At 41.6% G+C, this 17,286-nt stretch overlaps 1 protein-coding gene across 1 annotated transcript in view; it reads right to left on the bottom strand.

Annotated features, from left to right (window-relative positions):
* Nucleotides 1-17,286, bottom strand: part of BBS9 (Bardet-Biedl syndrome 9) — a 290,732-nt gene that overhangs the window by 118,104 nt on the left and 155,342 nt on the right. The window contains exon 22 of the mRNA XM_054177165.1: nt 7,158-7,268. Coding sequence (XP_054033140.1) covers nt 7,158-7,268 — 111 coding nt within the window. The remainder of the gene's footprint in view (nt 1-7,157; nt 7,269-17,286) is intronic.

Below are 17,286 nucleotides of genomic sequence, written 5' to 3'. Positions count from 1 at the left end.
GCTGGTATCTGCTAGAGCAAAGAAGATGAGAAAGAGAGAGAAATAGTTTATACAACCTACTTTATGTTAGTTATCAGCTCAATGTGATTATTTAGACCTTATCATTATTTGCCCAGTGGTAATTTATTTACATTCTACCACTCTCTACTCAAGAGCTGTGGAAAACTCCCTCCCCAGGCATCAGCCTCAAACTGCCACACCAACAAACTGATTTGTCCAGCCCACTGCTTTGAAAACTCACCGTGGGCATGAAATCCTATTCTAGGCAGCTTCAGCTATACATTTCCTTTAGATTTGATCTCCTGTACAACACACTTAGTCTTAGGACTGCTTTCTGTACTATTATTCTGTCCAACCTGAAAAAGTTAATTGCTTGGCTGAGTACTTTGAAAATACTTTTCCTATAACTGGCAAGAATATCAACATCCAAATGATTACCAGTGCAGCAAACAATGATAATTGCAATAACAGCAGTAAGGCCACCTGTATCTCACTGGTGTGTGTTGAAAAATTCAGTCCAACACATAAATAATCAGGAATCTGTCCTAGACCTGTGTTAAGAGTTTCTACAGCATATTTAAACACACCCCCAAACAAATTCAAAGCTGTGTGTCTGCTTATTTGGGTAGGTGAAAGCTAGCAGTAAGGACGGGACGGTACAAAAATAAAGACTCCAGTGGATAGCTGGCAACAGTTTCTAGCCAAAAGCTCTTTACCATCTGTTTGTACAAATTCAAGTGCTTAAGAAAACTCCTTTCTAAAATCAAATACACTAAATACGATCAGAAAAACCTACATGACATCACTTTGTGAGAAGCAGCTTTACAGATGGGTTTCCCACAGTTGCATAGACATGTAAACTACAATTCATGAGCAAAAAGGAGGATACAGCTACACTTCAAGGTGTCACTGGGCTCGAAAGAAAAATTGCAGTCTTGTTTGCTAATAAGAGTTGTTTACACAGGGTTATGTAGCTAAGAATCTTTGTGGGCTGGAAGCATGTGTTAGAAGTCACAAATTTACACCTAAAGCTAAGGAAAAGCTTCTTTTCTTTGAGGGTGACCAAGCACTGGAACAGGCTGCCCAGACAGGTGGTGGAATCTCCTTCTCTGGAGACTTTCAAGACCCATCTGAACATGATCCTGTGCAGACTGCTCTAGGTGAACCTGCTTTTGCAGGGGGTTTGGACTCAATCCCCAGAGGTCCTTTCCAGCCCCATCATTCTGTGATAGTTCCTAAAATTGTCTGGGCATAACAAGGACAGCAATATTTGATAAGAAGGGTAGAAAATCCTCTTGAACAATACCCCTATCACCTACATGAACATTGTCATGCAATGCTGTAGATAAAGTACCAAATAAATTAAGAAGGCCATTGCCATTCTGGGGTATATTAGAAGGGGTGTGGTGAGTAGGTTGAGAGAGGTTCTCCTCCCCCTCTACTCTGCCCTGGTGAGGCAACATCTGGAATATTGTGTCCAGTTCTGCACCCCTCAGCTCAAGAAGGGCCTCAGAGAACTGCTTGAAATAGTCCAGCACAGAGTCACAAAGATGCTGGAGGGAGTGGAACATCTTCCTTATGAGGAGAGCCTGAGGGAGCTGAGGGCTCTGCAACTTGGAGAGGAGAAGACTAAGAGGTGATCTCATTCGTGTTTATAAAGATGTACAGGGTGAGTAACAAGAGAATAGAGCCAGACTCTGCTCAGTGATGCCCAATGACAGCACAAGAGACAATGGTGGAAGCTGAGGCATAGGAAGTTCCATGGAAACACTGTGAGGTTGACAGAACACTAGAACAGGCTGCCCAGGGCAAGGTGTGGAGTCTCCCTCTCTGGAGATATTCAAAACCCACCTGGATGTGTCCCTGTGTGACTGTGGTCTGGCAGGGGGGTTGGACTGGATGATCTTTCAAGGTCCTTCCAGCCTCTAACACTCTGTGATTCTGTAAAGTACACTAAGCAAAACATGCAGCAAAAGATGTGCAGCTGTGCAACGTCTGGGTGCAATGTCAGGGGGTGTCTTGAGTATTTGGCTCAGAATGTCTTGTGTCACTGGAGTTTATAGCTCAGCCTCACAGTCATTTATGTAGAGCTGCCTGTGTGTTTAATCAAAAGTAATAAGCCAGATGCTTCAAATTAAAGACAGCTAAAAAAAAATTATATCTATTTCAACAGAGAAATATAAATGCTGAGACATTTCTCATTCTTAGATGCTGTGAATATTAAACTGTGGAAGTTTACTTCCTTCACTGAACATAATCATACAACATGAGAACTTTGAAATTTAATCCTCAAGTCATCTAAATATTTGCATTGACAGCAGAATACAAAGAATCTAACTCAAAACCAGTGGCAGCACGGTAGTGAGGGCAAATACCAAACCTTTGGTCTCACAAACAACAGCATTTACATTTATTGTTTAAATACAAACAATTCTGAGAAGCTTTCTCTGTTGCTCTCTCAGGAAAAGACAAAATGATTACCCTGAATGATCCTGGCAACGCTTGGATAACACCTCCCTTAAATCTTCAAGACTTTTTTTGGTTTAGATTGATCATGTACAGCAAGATCCTTCATGAGAAACACAGCCAGGAAAATCAAGTCTTACAAGTTGCAAAAATTCCAACAGATGCTTGACAAACCTGACTCCCAGTGTTGGAAAATCCTAAGCAAACTACAAAGTAACCACTACCAGCATTCCACTAAAGAAAAAAACACCAAACCAAAAGCAAACCAAGTGAACAAAACTAACAACCAAAAAACCCAAAGATAAATGTTTCAGCCCAATCATTCTTTCAGGCACAGTAACTTGGTTTTCCATCACCTTAGTGAAGTTACTCATCATTTACCAGCATGAAACTATTTATATAAGAGCCACCAGATTCTTTCTGTCTGAAATTTTCAGCAGGAAGATTATTTAGACAAATAGATTTTAGGACATTCAGAGTAAGCAGCATGTAGCAGCAGTGTATGAGGAATACAGAATACTTACTTCAATGGCTATATCTTCATAAATACATACATTGCTACCTCATCCTAAAGCTCAGTTTAGTTGCTCAGAGATCAATTAGAATCATAGAATCAGTAGGGTTGGAAAAGACCTCAGAGATCATCAAGTCCAACCTGTCACCCAACACCTCATGATTAACTAAACCATGGCTCCAAGTGCCACGTCCACGCCACCTCCAGGAACAGGTTGGACTTGATGATCCTTGGGGTCTCTTCCAACCTTAGTTGCTGTGATACTGTGATACTGTGATACTGTGATTTCCATAATAAAAATAAAACATCACAGAGCCATTAATTCCCTTTACAAAGACACCTCGTGACTGGGCCAGAGCTATTCCTTTTCTCCTTACACAGACCTATAGCAAGCCTACTAGATGTCATTTTCTGCTGTCCTAAGTAACTGTTCCAAACAAAGCCAAAAGCCTCATTGACATACTTAGCAGATGCCTGGAACATGTCAATATGGTATTTCCTACGAGTTAACTTGCAAGCCTATGGCAGGATGCTACCCTACAGCATAATTTCTCATAGCACAGCACAGTCTTTCAGGTCCCAATCCCACACTTCTCTCACAGTTCTTTGCACCACTTGTGCAACAGATTTGAGGCAATGACTTCTTTCCTACATCTACTCATGAAACTCAAAAGGTGTTTAAAAACCTCCCAGTGGGATACAATGGAGTGACTGGCAGTCATCTCCATACACTACATAGTACACCTTACCAGCAAGAGATTAGAAAGGTCAGATATTTATTAGCAGCAAGAGTTTCATGTGAATTAACTGTTGAATATTTTTTTCCAGTGCATTATGGTAAATTATACAGCCAGGCTTCAGTGCCACACTGTCACAGGGAGACAATTATTACAGTTAGCTAGATGAAGACTGACTGAACATCATCTATGCAGGCAGCAATCAATGCAACAAGAGTGAGACATACTCATAGAGAGCTTGGAGTCTGGCATGGAATTTAGGTCTCCACTTGCTCATCATGTTCCAACTTTCTCTTCAGCAGATTTCTATGCACAAGCAATCTATAAGCAAGCGTGTCCAAGTGCAGCACACCTTGGAGAGGACTTGTTTCTGCCTTTCTCAGTGAGGTACTCCCCCTGCCTCCTGCTAAGACCTTCTTTTCAGTAGAGAATTCAATTTCTTCTGCTTTGTTTTTCCACCCCTGTGATTATACTTCCAAGAACTGCTTGAGTTTTGCCCTAATCCAGCACACTGTATCCATGAGAGAAATCAGAGCTTACTCCTTGTTCTGACATACAAACACTTATGCTCCCACCAAGGCAACTTCATCACTTCTTTGAAGGATTTTTTGCATTACACTGTGTGCAACTATTAATAAAATGCAACCTGTAGAGAATCCTCTTGCTAGGATTTGGACTGGCACCAGATGGAGCAAGTATAACACTGTACTTCCCACTCTGTTTCAATGGATGGTAGCCCATTGCATCTACCTCAAGTTCTCTCACCACCTGCAGAACCCTTTGGAATATTCAAAAAGAATAAACTGAGCTGAGGAAGTCAGACTTCCATCTTCTTCTGGGAATGTGGTCTGCTACTAGAGATACTTCCCTTCAGGGATATCGGCCATTGTGTTTACGTTCAACCACAGCTGAAGAGATTTGGGGTTTTCTCTTCACTTCTGAGCTATTTGGTGGTGGAACCTCAAACTATTTCTGTCTACTTAAACCTCTGCCATTAAACTGCAGAGAGTTTTTGGTAAATGACATGGAAGTTTAGCTGATAGAGCCCAATGCAATGAAAAAAAAACCTAGCTACAAGCAGAAATCTCTCTAAAGGCAGTATTATTTTGTAGTGCCATTAAACTACCTCTGTAACAAGAGACAGGAATAACAAAAGCCACCTACAGGAAGGAAACACCACCTCTCAACTCATAAGCAAAACCTTGAAATCCCTCAGGAAATGAAGGAAGATCTATCAGGAAAAAAATTCATTTACTCCACTTTCTCCCTTTTTGCTCTTATTGAGTGGACATAATGAAATTAACTGCAAACTCATCAAAAAAGGTACAGAAGATGAAACAAATATCCTTTGAGGGCTGATTGTAATCACCATGGTCTTTGTGCAGTCTCTGATGCCTGAAGCAAGAACTCAGGCCAAAAATACCACATCCAGAAAAACATTGCAATGCTGTGATTTCATGCCTAGTGTTACCTTCTGGTGTAAGTAGCTCCCTTGGCTCTTACACTTGCAGCAATTAGTTTCCAGACAGCTCAGTGCTAGATATCCTAGGTGTTCTCTACACCTCTGCACTAACCAGTAAATCCTATGACTCTAAATGGCAGTCAATTGCTACCATGAAGGAGTTAGATTCAAAGGCATAGCACATGGCTGGAAACCTAAAGACTTTTTTAAAGCTTCCTGAGTTTTCATTCTGCCTTTTTTATAGTTACAAAGCAACAACAGCAACCAGTTCTGTGATGTCAGCCTCAGCTTTTATCATGAGCTATGACTTTCAGTAGGATTTGCAGGTCTTCATGCTGCTGTTTCTGGATCTCATGAATACATTTTTACACTTTTCCTCTCGTGCTACTCGTTTCAGCAATCAGATTTACTTTAACACAGCAGAACATTAACTACTGAAGAACAAGTATGTGCTTGATAAGAATGGAGCATCAGACAAGGAGGGATGACCTGTGATATGTTCTTGATTTATTGCTCTAGTTGCCTGAAGTTGGAATGTTATCAGGATTGTATTCTACAATAGAGAGATTAAATAGCCCATTAACAAGAGGGCACTTAATATATCCAGCAACAAACATCGAACTACAGATATGTCAGCTTTAACAGCCTCCCTTCTCATGACCTGAAGGCCACGAGGGCTGCAGGTAATTAGCACTCCAACGAAGTCAGAGCTCTAGACCTTCAGTGGATTTCCTCAGGTGTTGGGGGTGGGGTTGAGCAGACATTGATTTTGTGGTATTATTATACATTGCTAATTCTTTGGTTGAACATGAGGAAAAATCTCTCCACAACAAAGGTAAACAGGCTAGCCAGGCATATGGTGGACTCACACTTGGAGGGACTGAAAGAGATATGATGCTAAGGTACAGGGTTTAGTAGTGCCGGGTTAATGGTTGGACTCAACCTTAAAGGTCTTTCTCAACCAAAACCATTCCACCCTCCATATTATTGAAACTTTGCTAATGCAAGTTCTGCTGCTGCATTTCCTTACACACACAAGCACCCTGCCTATCTTTGCAACAGTTAGCCAGGCAAACAAGCAGCTGAATGCATTTGAAACACCCAATAACTGATTTTTACTTCTTTTTTTTTTTTACAGATGTATAAGGACCTTCTGCTTACTTCTGGCTATTGTTGGTTGCAACCTCCAAGCTGCTCTTGCTGACATCACTCATGTAAAAAGAACACATCTGATTTACACTCAACATTGAAATATTAAATGAAATCGAGGCAGGGGGAGTGGGATAAAAGACAAAAAGGGTGGGAAGAGGTGTGAAGCTACAACTTAATAAATAAAAAGGCCTGAGAGCTTCCCAGTCACTTGATTAAACTGCTATGCACTCCTTTGCTGAGCTGCTTTTAAAACATGCTAGCACTATATATCACAGTTCCCGGCAGCATGAAGCCTTTCCAGAAAACATGCCATCAGTGTAAGCAGCATATTTTACAGCCAGTAGAATTCCATTTTATTATAGCAAATAATGTGCTGGCTTTATTTCCTTCAGAAATTCTAGGAAGTCTCCCCACAAAAGATAAGTAAAGACCATATTTTAATCAGCTGGCTCAAGGTTTAACCACCACAGTGTAGCGGGAGGCAGAAAGAAAAGGCAAGCCTTTATGACACCAAAACATCCACAGTGGAAGAGGTTGTGAATAAAACCTATGAGAATCTCACTCAAGTACCGAGTAGTACAAAACCTTTCATCTGTGAAGCTACTGAATTCCAAGGCTGATCTCCACAGCTTAACTATTCTTGAAAGAACAGTTGAATAAGCTGAGAATCCAACACACTGCACTATTACCACCAAAAAAACCCCAAACCCTGAACACTATGTGAACAAAGTCTGAACATACATCACTTGTTTCATATATCCACTAGCATTCTGAAAAGATGAGCTGTGCACCTCTAAGTAAAACAACGTAATTCTCCTCCTCTTACCAGGCTTGGATTTCTGCTTTGCCATCTGCCTGTGAGTGGGACCCGCTGCTGTGGAGCCAGGTACAACCGTCCTCTCCTCCAGCTCAGACTCAGGGATCGGAACACAGCCACCTAGTTAAAAAGAGAAGAGCCTTAATGGGGTGCTTATGTAACAAAACAAATTCACCAGTGCACCATTAAGGAAAACAGGTGATAAATTAGCTGGGAGGAGCATGTAAAGCTGAAGCAGCCTTGACTCTGACGCCACATAAAAGTTTGCTGGAGAAAACCATTACTGTTGTCTAGAAGGCTGGTTATGGCTTCGTGACCTCTCTCCTACTAATGCTGGTTTGAATGTCTGAAGATGACAGAATATCCCAAACTGGTGCCACATAGAAGCTAGAAACAATGTGATTTGTGTTAAAGATCAGATTACTGGGAGCTAGTTTTGTAATAAAAGTAATTAAGTGTGAATGAAGTAACTTCACCAAGTCAATAAACTTTATGTAGATGGTTAGCTTGCACAATGGCACTGAATGGTATTTTTGGATGGACTAATAAATACAGTGTTTTTATTCCTCACAGCTAGAGATATGGAAACACAGAGACCCTTCCACTGTCTGGTAACACCCTGCATGAGCAATGCCTTACTATTACTGATCTTGGAGTGTACAGCTTAATAGATTCTTCCTGTTTTGCTGTACTGCTCCCTGAGTAGCTCATGAGAGAACACAGTGACTTAAAGCTGTCTCTTCAAACATTTTTAAAGGCTTATGTTTAAAACATGGAGAGAGGGTCAATCTATTAGCAGCATCACCTGCAGGAGCTTGCAGTGGAGTAGGTCGACATAAGTTGATTCTAATCAGCTGTGATCAGAACTGTGGAGGACATACCACTGCTCCACAGCAAAACCTGGGCTTTGCAATCAGCACATTGCCAACAGCATAGTCCACAGCTGAGCTGCATCTCAGAGGCCTCCCAGGATCACCACTAGCAAGCAAACAAGCTATGTCCTTACTGTTTTCTGAAAATGCATGTTTATACAGCATATCAACTCCCAGAGGAGACACCTCAGACACCTTTATGTCTGAGGTGCTCTATTTTGAAAATGAGTGTTTTACTCCAGGCTTTATAACCCATGAATCTGCAGAAGCAGAGGCTGTTCTCTCCTTACACAACAAATGAGGGCTGGAACACTTCTGCTATGAGAACAGTCTGAGAGAGCTGGGCTTTTCATCCTGGAGAAGGCTCCAGGGAGATCTTACTGTGGCCTTTCAACAGAAAGGGCTTCTTCAAATACACTGCAGACAAAACTAACACTAGAGGCAATGTAAGCCCACTGCTGAATGAGGTGGGTGCCCTGGTGAAAGAGGATAAAAAGAAGGCAAAGCTACTGAATGCCTTCTTTGTCTCTGTCTATACTGCTGGAGACTGTCCTCAGCAGTCTCAGACCCCTGAGGCCCCAGAGCAAGTCAGGATAAAGGAGGTGTTTGCCTTTGTTGATGAGCAATAGGTTAGGGATCAAATAAGCAATCTGGACATACATAAATCCACGAGTCCTGATGGGATGCACCCATGGGTGCTGAGGGAGCTGGCAGAAGCCATTGCGAGGCCACTCTCCATCATCTTTGCTAAGTCATGGGGAACAGGAGAGCTGCCTGAGGACAGGAGGAAAGCAAGTGTCACTCCAGTCTTCAGAAAGGGCAAGGAGGAAGAGCCAGGTAACTATAGACCAGTCAACATCACCTCCAACCCTGGAAAGGTGATGGAGCAACTTATCTTTGGCACTGCCTCTAGGCGTATCAAGGATAAGAAGCTAAACTGCTCAGAGACTAACAGAATTTTGACTTTCAGTAAGGAAACCTTCTTGAATTCTTGTATATCTCTGTATCCATGTCAATAAGTATCCACTGAATGTCCATTTCAGCATGCCTTTCATAACACATGCACCTGGAATCCTAAAAGGAATCGCAGCAGCAGAACAATTCACATCCACTGATAATTAAGTGAATAATACAGATGAGAAAAGTGAAATATTTTAAGGGGGGGAAGCGGGAAAAGAAGCAGGAATAGTATACAAATCTACCCACTGGAAATGATCCAAAGTTGAGAAGTTCTCCAGATGTCAGTCTGTAAACAGTGTTTCATAAAATGAATTTCCCCATTAATTGCTGGCAGGAATCACTTTTAGAATACATTATTACATTTGACCGACTCTTTTCCCCTTTCTCTGCATAGCTAAATTCTTGTCTGACATCACAGATCCTTTATCAGTTGTGCTAAATCCAAGCAAGCTAGCTTTGGCCAGCAGAAGTGTTTGACAGGGTACAACACACCTAAAATTACACTCGGGCTAATTGTGAACTTTGTTCACCAGAGGAAATGAGATTTCTCCTGTTTATTTTCACTACATATGTTTTTGTAACTACATTTGGTTCTTAAGCTGGAAAAAGACACCCACACCCAAAGGAAACATAAACATAAAATACACACTGAACAAAAATTAAGTACTGACAGTTTTCCTACAGGTTCCTATCACCATGTTTTTACATGGCTCTCAAAGTTGAAAAACAGGAAAACAAAAGTAGTATACAGCTGAAAAATGAAAAGGCACTTTGAGGGAAAGACTGTTTGGGTTTCCTCGTTCCCTTCCACTCAATCACAATCTAAACTAAGCATAAAGTTTCCATTTTCCTCTGAAATTAACTCACACAGGAGTCTACAAAAAGCAAGGGGGAAAAACGCTTCCTGAGCAGTCTTTGGCAAGGAGAAGAAGCAAAATGTGAGCGGGAAGCTCTCTCAGTAGTGGGTTTTGTCATCCGTGTGTATACCACTACCCAGGGATGATAATCTAAACACCACAATTATTTCACAGGGATTCCAAAACCATAGTCAGTTGGGTTTCCTGTGCTGTCCATAACGTTTAGGGAAGTGTATACTAAAAGTGCAGTTTAAGCCATCAGAGAATATTCTCTTTAAAACAGAGTTAATGAGTTACCCTTCCATTGATTCTGCTGGCTACATTTATTCAAGTCCTGTAAATTTCAAGGTTGGACTACATGATCCCTGAAGTCCCTTCCAACCTGGTATTCTGTGAATCTATGAGTTTTGTTAGGCTCTGTCCATCAGCAAGCATCTGGCCTGTTGAAGTAAACATTGCATGCAGGGTTTGTAGATGGATAGTGCTATTGTTGCTTTCTCAAAGGAAGATAAAACAATGAAATCCACAGAAGAAAAAGAAATATGTGAACATGTGATTTATTCACATCCTGGGTCTGGATTAGAGGCTTTTATTTGGATAGACACATTCAAGGAGTGCAGGCATATTGCACTGCAGAGTGTAAGAAAGAGAAAAAGCAAAGAGAAAGAAAAAGGGAATGAAAAAGGGAAAGATAAAGCAAAGAGAAAGAAAAAGGGAAGAAAAAGTAAAGAGGAAGGTAAAAGTAAAGAGGAACTGAAAACAAAGAGGAAGAAAAAAAACAAAGAGGAAGAAATAGCAAAGAGAGAAAAGTTAAAGAAAAAGCAGAGGAAGAAAATGCAAATGGAAAGAAAAAGCAAAGAGAAGGAAAAAGCAAAGAGAAAGAAAGAATGAAGAAGGTTGGAAAAGACCTCAGAGATCATCAAGTCCAACCTATCCCCAACACTAAACCATGGCTTCAAGTGCCACATCCAGTCCCCTCTTGAACACCTCCAGGGACGGTGACTCCACCACCTCCCTGGGCAGCACATTCCAATGGCCAATCTCTCGTTCTATGAAGAACTTCCTAACATCCAGCCTAACCTCCCCTGTGAGACTGTGTCCTCTGAAAGAAAGAAAAAGCAGAGAGAAAGAAAGAAATGGCAAAGATAAAGAAAGAAAAGGCAAAGAGAAAGAAAAGGCACAGAAAAAGAAAAAGCAGAGAGAAAGAAAGAAAAAGCAAAGAAAAAGAAAGAAAAGGCAGAGAGAGGAAAAGCAAAGAGAAAGAAAGAAAAAGCAAAGAGAGAGAAAGAAAAAGCAAAGAGAGAGAAAGAAAAAGCAAAGAGAAAGAAAGAAAAAGCAGAGAAAGAAAAGAAAGAAAGAAAGAAAGAAAGAAAGAAAGAAAGAAAGAAAGAAAGAAAGAAAGAAAGAAAGAAAGAAAGAAAGAAAGAAAGAAAGAAAGGAAAAAAGAAGAAAAAGGAAAGAAAAAGCAAAGAGAAAGAAAAAGCAAAGAGAAAGAAAGAAAAGGCAAAGAGCAAGAAAAAGCAGGATGAGTGTCTGCTATTGAACATGGTTCCAATCTGCAGTAGAAAACAGTCCACACTGAGTTCAGTAATTCCCTGCTAAAATGTAGAGTGGCTAATGAATCAGCTGCAGCTTTCAGAGCAGCATTTGAACCAGCCGTGTGGCCACGACAGTGCAGTCCCAAAATTCCCCAGCGTTGTGCACGGTTTGACACGACCAGATCCAAGGAGGATGGAAAACATTTCTGTACTGCATTCCCTTAGAATAATAAATTAATGAAAAGGCAAATCCAGTGAGTGTGCAGTCCAAGGTCATCGAAGGTCGCCAAAACATCTTTTCAGCGGCATTGCAGAGAGACATACCAGACTGCTGTGCTGCTTTATTCTTGTTCCTGAACAGAATTTCCAGTTCATAAATTCCACAGCTTGTCCCATAACCAGCTGCCACTCTTTGCATTGAGAGCCACGCAGAGACAATTTTCACCAGTGGTGTGGCTTCTGTTGGAGCTTGGAGTGCATTCTACTATTTTAACACCTCTGAATTCATAAAACCTTGACTCAACGCTCTTTGTGGGAGCCACTCTGCTGCTTTAAACTGTCAGATTGTCTTGGCCATTCTTTCAGGATAGGGTTCAGTGCATGTGCTCTGCAAGTCATACAAATGGCATTGGGAAACACTTTGCTGTGAAAAGATCTAACAGCTGTTTCCATTAAAGAAGCATTATTGGATATCCAGCCAAGAACACAATCAAAAGCAACATCCAGTAGTACCCTTACTAGTGCAGGACTGAAGATGCAATAACATTAAACTCTGTAATGCCATTTAATAGCTACCAAAAGTAATTTGTTACTCACTATGAAAAAGAAAAGGATGAATGATAACAGTTGTGCTTCAAACACCTAAGTGCACCAATAGCCTGTTCACCTGGTGAGTACAGGCTGGCTGAAAAACATGCTCTGTGTTCTGGTATGTGTTGGGAGAGGTAATTGTTACTGAGTTTTGTAGTGCTTGGAAGCCTTCCATCTGCCTTTATGTAACAGCAGGGGATAAAAAAAAAGAAGAAAAAGAATCAGCTTATAAGAAGAACTTTTCAAGGGGAATATCAGCTCTTGACAAACACCATAATAACAGCAAGCATTGTGTTTTTCAGAGTACACTTCCTCACATAACACCTAGTGGGGACTGGGTGTCCCATCATCATGTTCCCCACATTCAGTGTACCACTAAGCATAACTCTCATTTAGCATAACTAGAAAAGGTTCCTTTCAAAATGCTTAAATACAGCAGCAGCAGAAGTGATGGAATATACTGTCAGCAATATATTTTCAGAACAGCATTTTTTGCTCCAACAAACTCAATTTAATGCTGCCCAAAAGGAACATAGAATCATAGAATTGTCAGGGTTGGAAGAATAGAATAGAATAGAGCAGAATAGAATAGAATAGAGACTAGACTAGACTAGAATAGAATAAACCAGGTTGGAAAAGACCTTCGAGATCATCAAGTCCAACCTATCACCCAATACCATCTAAGTAACTAAACCATGGCACCAAGTGCCTCATCCAGGCTCTTCTAAAACACCTCCAGCGATGGTGACTCCACCACCTCCCTGGGCAGCACATTCCAATGGCCAGTCTCTCTTTCTGGGAAGAACTTCTTCCTAACATCCAGCCTAAACCTCCCCTGGCACAGCTTGAGACTGTGTCCTCTTGTTCTGGTGCTGCTTGCCTGGGAGAAGAGACCAATCCCCACCTGGCTACAACCTCCCTTCAGGTAGTTGTAGAGAGCAAGAAGGTCTCCCCTCAGTCTCCTTCAGGCTAAGCAACCCCAGCTCCCTCTGCCTCTCCTCATAGGGCTTCTGCTCCAAACCTCAAGGGACCTTAAGGATCATCGAGTTACACCCCCCTGCTATGGGCAGGGACCCCTCACAGTAGATCAGGTTGCCCAGAGCCACATCCAGCCTGGCCTTCAAAGTCTCCAGGCATGGGACTTCCAACATGCTACAACATGCAAAGGTTTTCTCATTATTCATTTTGATTTCCATATATAAATTCTTTTTGTGCATATATATATATATACACACACACACACACGTATTAGAATATATAGATGAAATATAGAAGGAATTTTATTACAAATATTATTACTTTTACAGTAAGACATTCTTCCAGCTCTGTAGAGTTTGTATTTATTGCACTGTTTCCAGTAACACAGCGTGGTAAGGAGGGTACTAGATCTTTAGGCTTTGTTAATTTACATCAGAAACTTAAGCAGGTAATGTTCCCTTTGATAAACACTTTCCCCAGTTAATTTTTCTACAGTGTAGTCAAATGAATCTCTACTGTCAGATCTGTTTTCTATCTGCCAACACACCCCAAAATAACACCTGGAGGTCAGTGTTCGGAGCAGCTGGGAACTCTAGAGTATGCATGTCTAAAAAACTTGCACAATATTGTCTTTCTGCAGTCTCTGACCTCTCCTCAGTGTACACTGAAAGGAGACAGTCTAAAACCAATTGCTGTAACCTTGATACCCAACCCTCCTGGTATTTATCACTCTAAAAAGTTCAGAGGAATGGTTTGCTCCTATTTCCATTTAAAACACTTCCATTTCCTGGAGCACATATGTGAAGCATTCTTCAAGCTGAAGATACAAGCATGCAGAGACACACAGACACCATATACTGGTATGTCTGTGTACAGACACAAAGTTGAGACTTGGCAGTGATGAAAGAAAGACCAAGTCCTCATTGCCTGCAGTGAGAAGTTGAAGAGACTGTAAACGTCTATGCCCTGGTTTGCAGTTTTGTAACCTATGAGGAGAGGCTGAGAGACCTGAGGCTTTTAGGCTGGAAAAGAGAAGACCGAGAGGGCATTTAACAAATGTTTATAAATATCTGAGCACTGGGGGTCAGGAGGGAGGGGACAGGCTCTGTTCACTTGCACCCTGTGACAGGACAAGGAACAATGGATGTAATCCACTGTTCCATTGTTCCACCTCAACACAAGGGGGATCTTCTTTATTATGAGGGTGACAGAGCACTGGAACAGGCTGCCCAGAGGTGTTGTGGAGTCTCTTTCTATGGAGACTTTCAAGGCCCATCTGGATGTGTTCCTCTGTCACCTGAGCTAGATTGTATGGTCCTGCTCTGGCAGTGGGGCTGAACTCAATGGTCTCTTTGGGTCCTTTCCAACCCCTGACATCCTGTGACCCTGTGATCCTCTGAACTACAAAAGCATTCTGTCACACCACCATACCGCAAGACTTTCTAAGTGAGTATTCCTTGACTGGTTGAGAGGAGCGGACAGCTATTTAACATCAAGGAAACAGAGCCACATTGACCTAAGGAAAATGCTGTTCATAAGCTCTTCACAAGGAGAGGTAGCTCAGTAATGCAGGTTAATGAAAATGGGATTTTTGTCCCAGCTGTGAATGAAATAGAAGATTGTTATACAGGGTCTTTTGGAAGCTTGAAGCAGTCTTGGAGGAGCAGGAGTCAGACAGTCTCTTTCTTCAGAGCTATTCTCAACCCCTTCTGCACCCAGCCTGGGACTGGCCTGACCAATGTCTTCAGACACTAGCTACACTTCCTCCACATACAAAAGAACTTGTTAGAAACACTAACCAAGAAGCTCCATAGACTGAGTATAGTCTTTCCCTTTCCAAATGACCCAGAGCTAGAAGAGAAATTGTAACAGGCCTTGTGTAGATAATGATTTGCCTAAATAGAGTTAGTGCAATCCAGACCTGCCTTCCATTATGCAGTCAAAGTGCCTACAGGTATAATATCATGAGCTGGCACCAGGCTTAATGCTTTCTTATCGATCTGCCCCTGGCTTAAGTGCACACATAAGGTTATGGACTGTTAAACAACTCTTGTTATCTATCACTGATTCTGGAAATGATGTATCTTGCAGCTGCATTTTGCCTGACGTGAATGCTCCTTACAGCAGGCTCTCCATTCCGTTCTGAGAACTCTCCAAGCGCTTGTGGTAGTTTTTGTGCACCAGCTAAATGGATGAATTCGCTAAGCACCCATTACACAGCAGGGCCTCTCTCTCACAGCCTATGGTGTGAGCAACAATATATCACTGGATTCCTCCTCTTGGAGTTGCATCACTTGTAATGTGCAATTACACTTGGCATTAAGGAGGTACGTTCAAACACTTTGTATCCCTTGTTTTTCCCCAGAGAGCCTTAGCTTCTCCTCATTTGAAGGCTGAAATAAATAAAACAGACAAGGTGACATATAATATTTCATGTTCACACTTGGTGGCAGCTGCTAAAGTCAGCCTTTGCTAAAACTACTTACACAACATGCTGAGTGTTTCCTACTTGAGGTTCAGTAGGAATTAAAAGGAATGGGCCAGTGTAATTTTCATAGAATGGTCTGGGTTGGAAAGGACCTCCAAAGGACATCCAGTCCAAGCCCCTCTGCAGTCAACAGGGACATGCTCAACTGAATCAGGTTGTCCAGAGCCCTGTTGAATCTCACCTTGAATATCTCAAGGCCTCAGCCACCTCCCTGGGCAACCTGTTGCAGTGTTCCACTACCCTCATGGTGCAGAACTTGTTCCTAATATCCAATCTAAATATGCTCTTCTTTACTTTGAGGGCATTGCCCCTTGTCTTAGCACTACAGACTTTTGCAGTCTCTCTCCATCCTTCCTGTAGGCCCCCTACTTCATACTGTTATCTCTATGCTTGTCACGAAGACAAAAGGATGACAGAGCCACAGGAAAAAATTAGGCTTTTACAGTCCTCAGTCCTCACTCCCTCTCCTCACAGAACATAGTTGGGTATTTGTGCTCTCCTCTCTACTAACATTAAATCTTCAATGAGCTGAAAAACATCTTCTGAAAGTTCCTTTTTGTCCAAAACACTGAAGGGGGACCCACCTGGAGCAAATTTAGTCTCTCAATGTACTTGTCAAAGAAGCCAGCTCCAGCGTTCACTCTGCTGCACTCTTAAGTCAGGCTAGCAAGCACTGCAGGAGCACAAGTCAGACAGTACCATACAGTACTGTTGAGTCAACAGGAGAAATCCTGACTACATTAACTCAATGGCAAAACTCCCAGGGACTTCAACGGGGCCAGAACTTCACCCTTATCTTGTTGATCAAAACAATTATTGCACTGTTCAGAAGGACCAGACTGCTGTGCCTGCCAAAAATTTCTTAATGCAACCTACCATGGTGAGTGTTAATTGTATATACTCTGTAACTATTCCTTTTGGATTCTACCAAGGAAAACTGTTGACTTGCCAAAAATATTACAACATAATCAAACAGCATCCACAACAAAGATCTTTCTTTCATCTCCACGAGCCAGATGTACCAAAGCTCTCCTTAGCAAAGCCTGCAAATGAATAATTATTGCTCCCTCAACACCCATTACCAGCCACTGATGTTCATGCCTACTGAAGTGGCAAACCTGCATTAAAATGGGACAGCTTGAACCAAGAAATGAAATGCTTTCTTGGTTTGGCAATGTCACGTTGCAGAAAGCTTCCTATTTTTCAGTGAATCACAAAGCACACACTTGAAGGAATATCTTCTGCATAGCACAGACCCAAACTGAGTGTAGACTAAACACGAACAGCAGAACTGAACACCTCTTGTATTTCTTCACAGGGTTTACAATATACACTGGAACTACACTAAGCAAAGTGATCTCATGGATATGCAATTCAATAGCCAGAGAGAATCACCTTATCCGTGTCAATTTTACATTAAACTAGAAAAAAAACAACCCACAACAACTCTGGGTTTAATGTGCTGCAAGTATGACCAAAAAGAAAGGCTCATTTTTGACACAGATACCTGTACATTTCATTTGGAAATACCTGAGAACTCTGCTGCAAGACTGCACAAACCCCATTTTTTTTGCCCTTGATAACCAATTAAATGAAATAAGGAGAACCAGATAATTTGTTCTCCTCGGATGATTA

Source organism: Dryobates pubescens, chromosome 38, assembly GCF_014839835.1.
Source record: "Dryobates pubescens isolate bDryPub1 chromosome 38, bDryPub1.pri, whole genome shotgun sequence".
Taxonomy (NCBI): Eukaryota; Metazoa; Chordata; class Aves; order Piciformes; family Picidae; genus Dryobates; species Dryobates pubescens.
The sequence above is the reverse complement of the archived record's forward strand: the minus strand, read 5'-3'. Positions and strand labels throughout refer to the sequence as shown.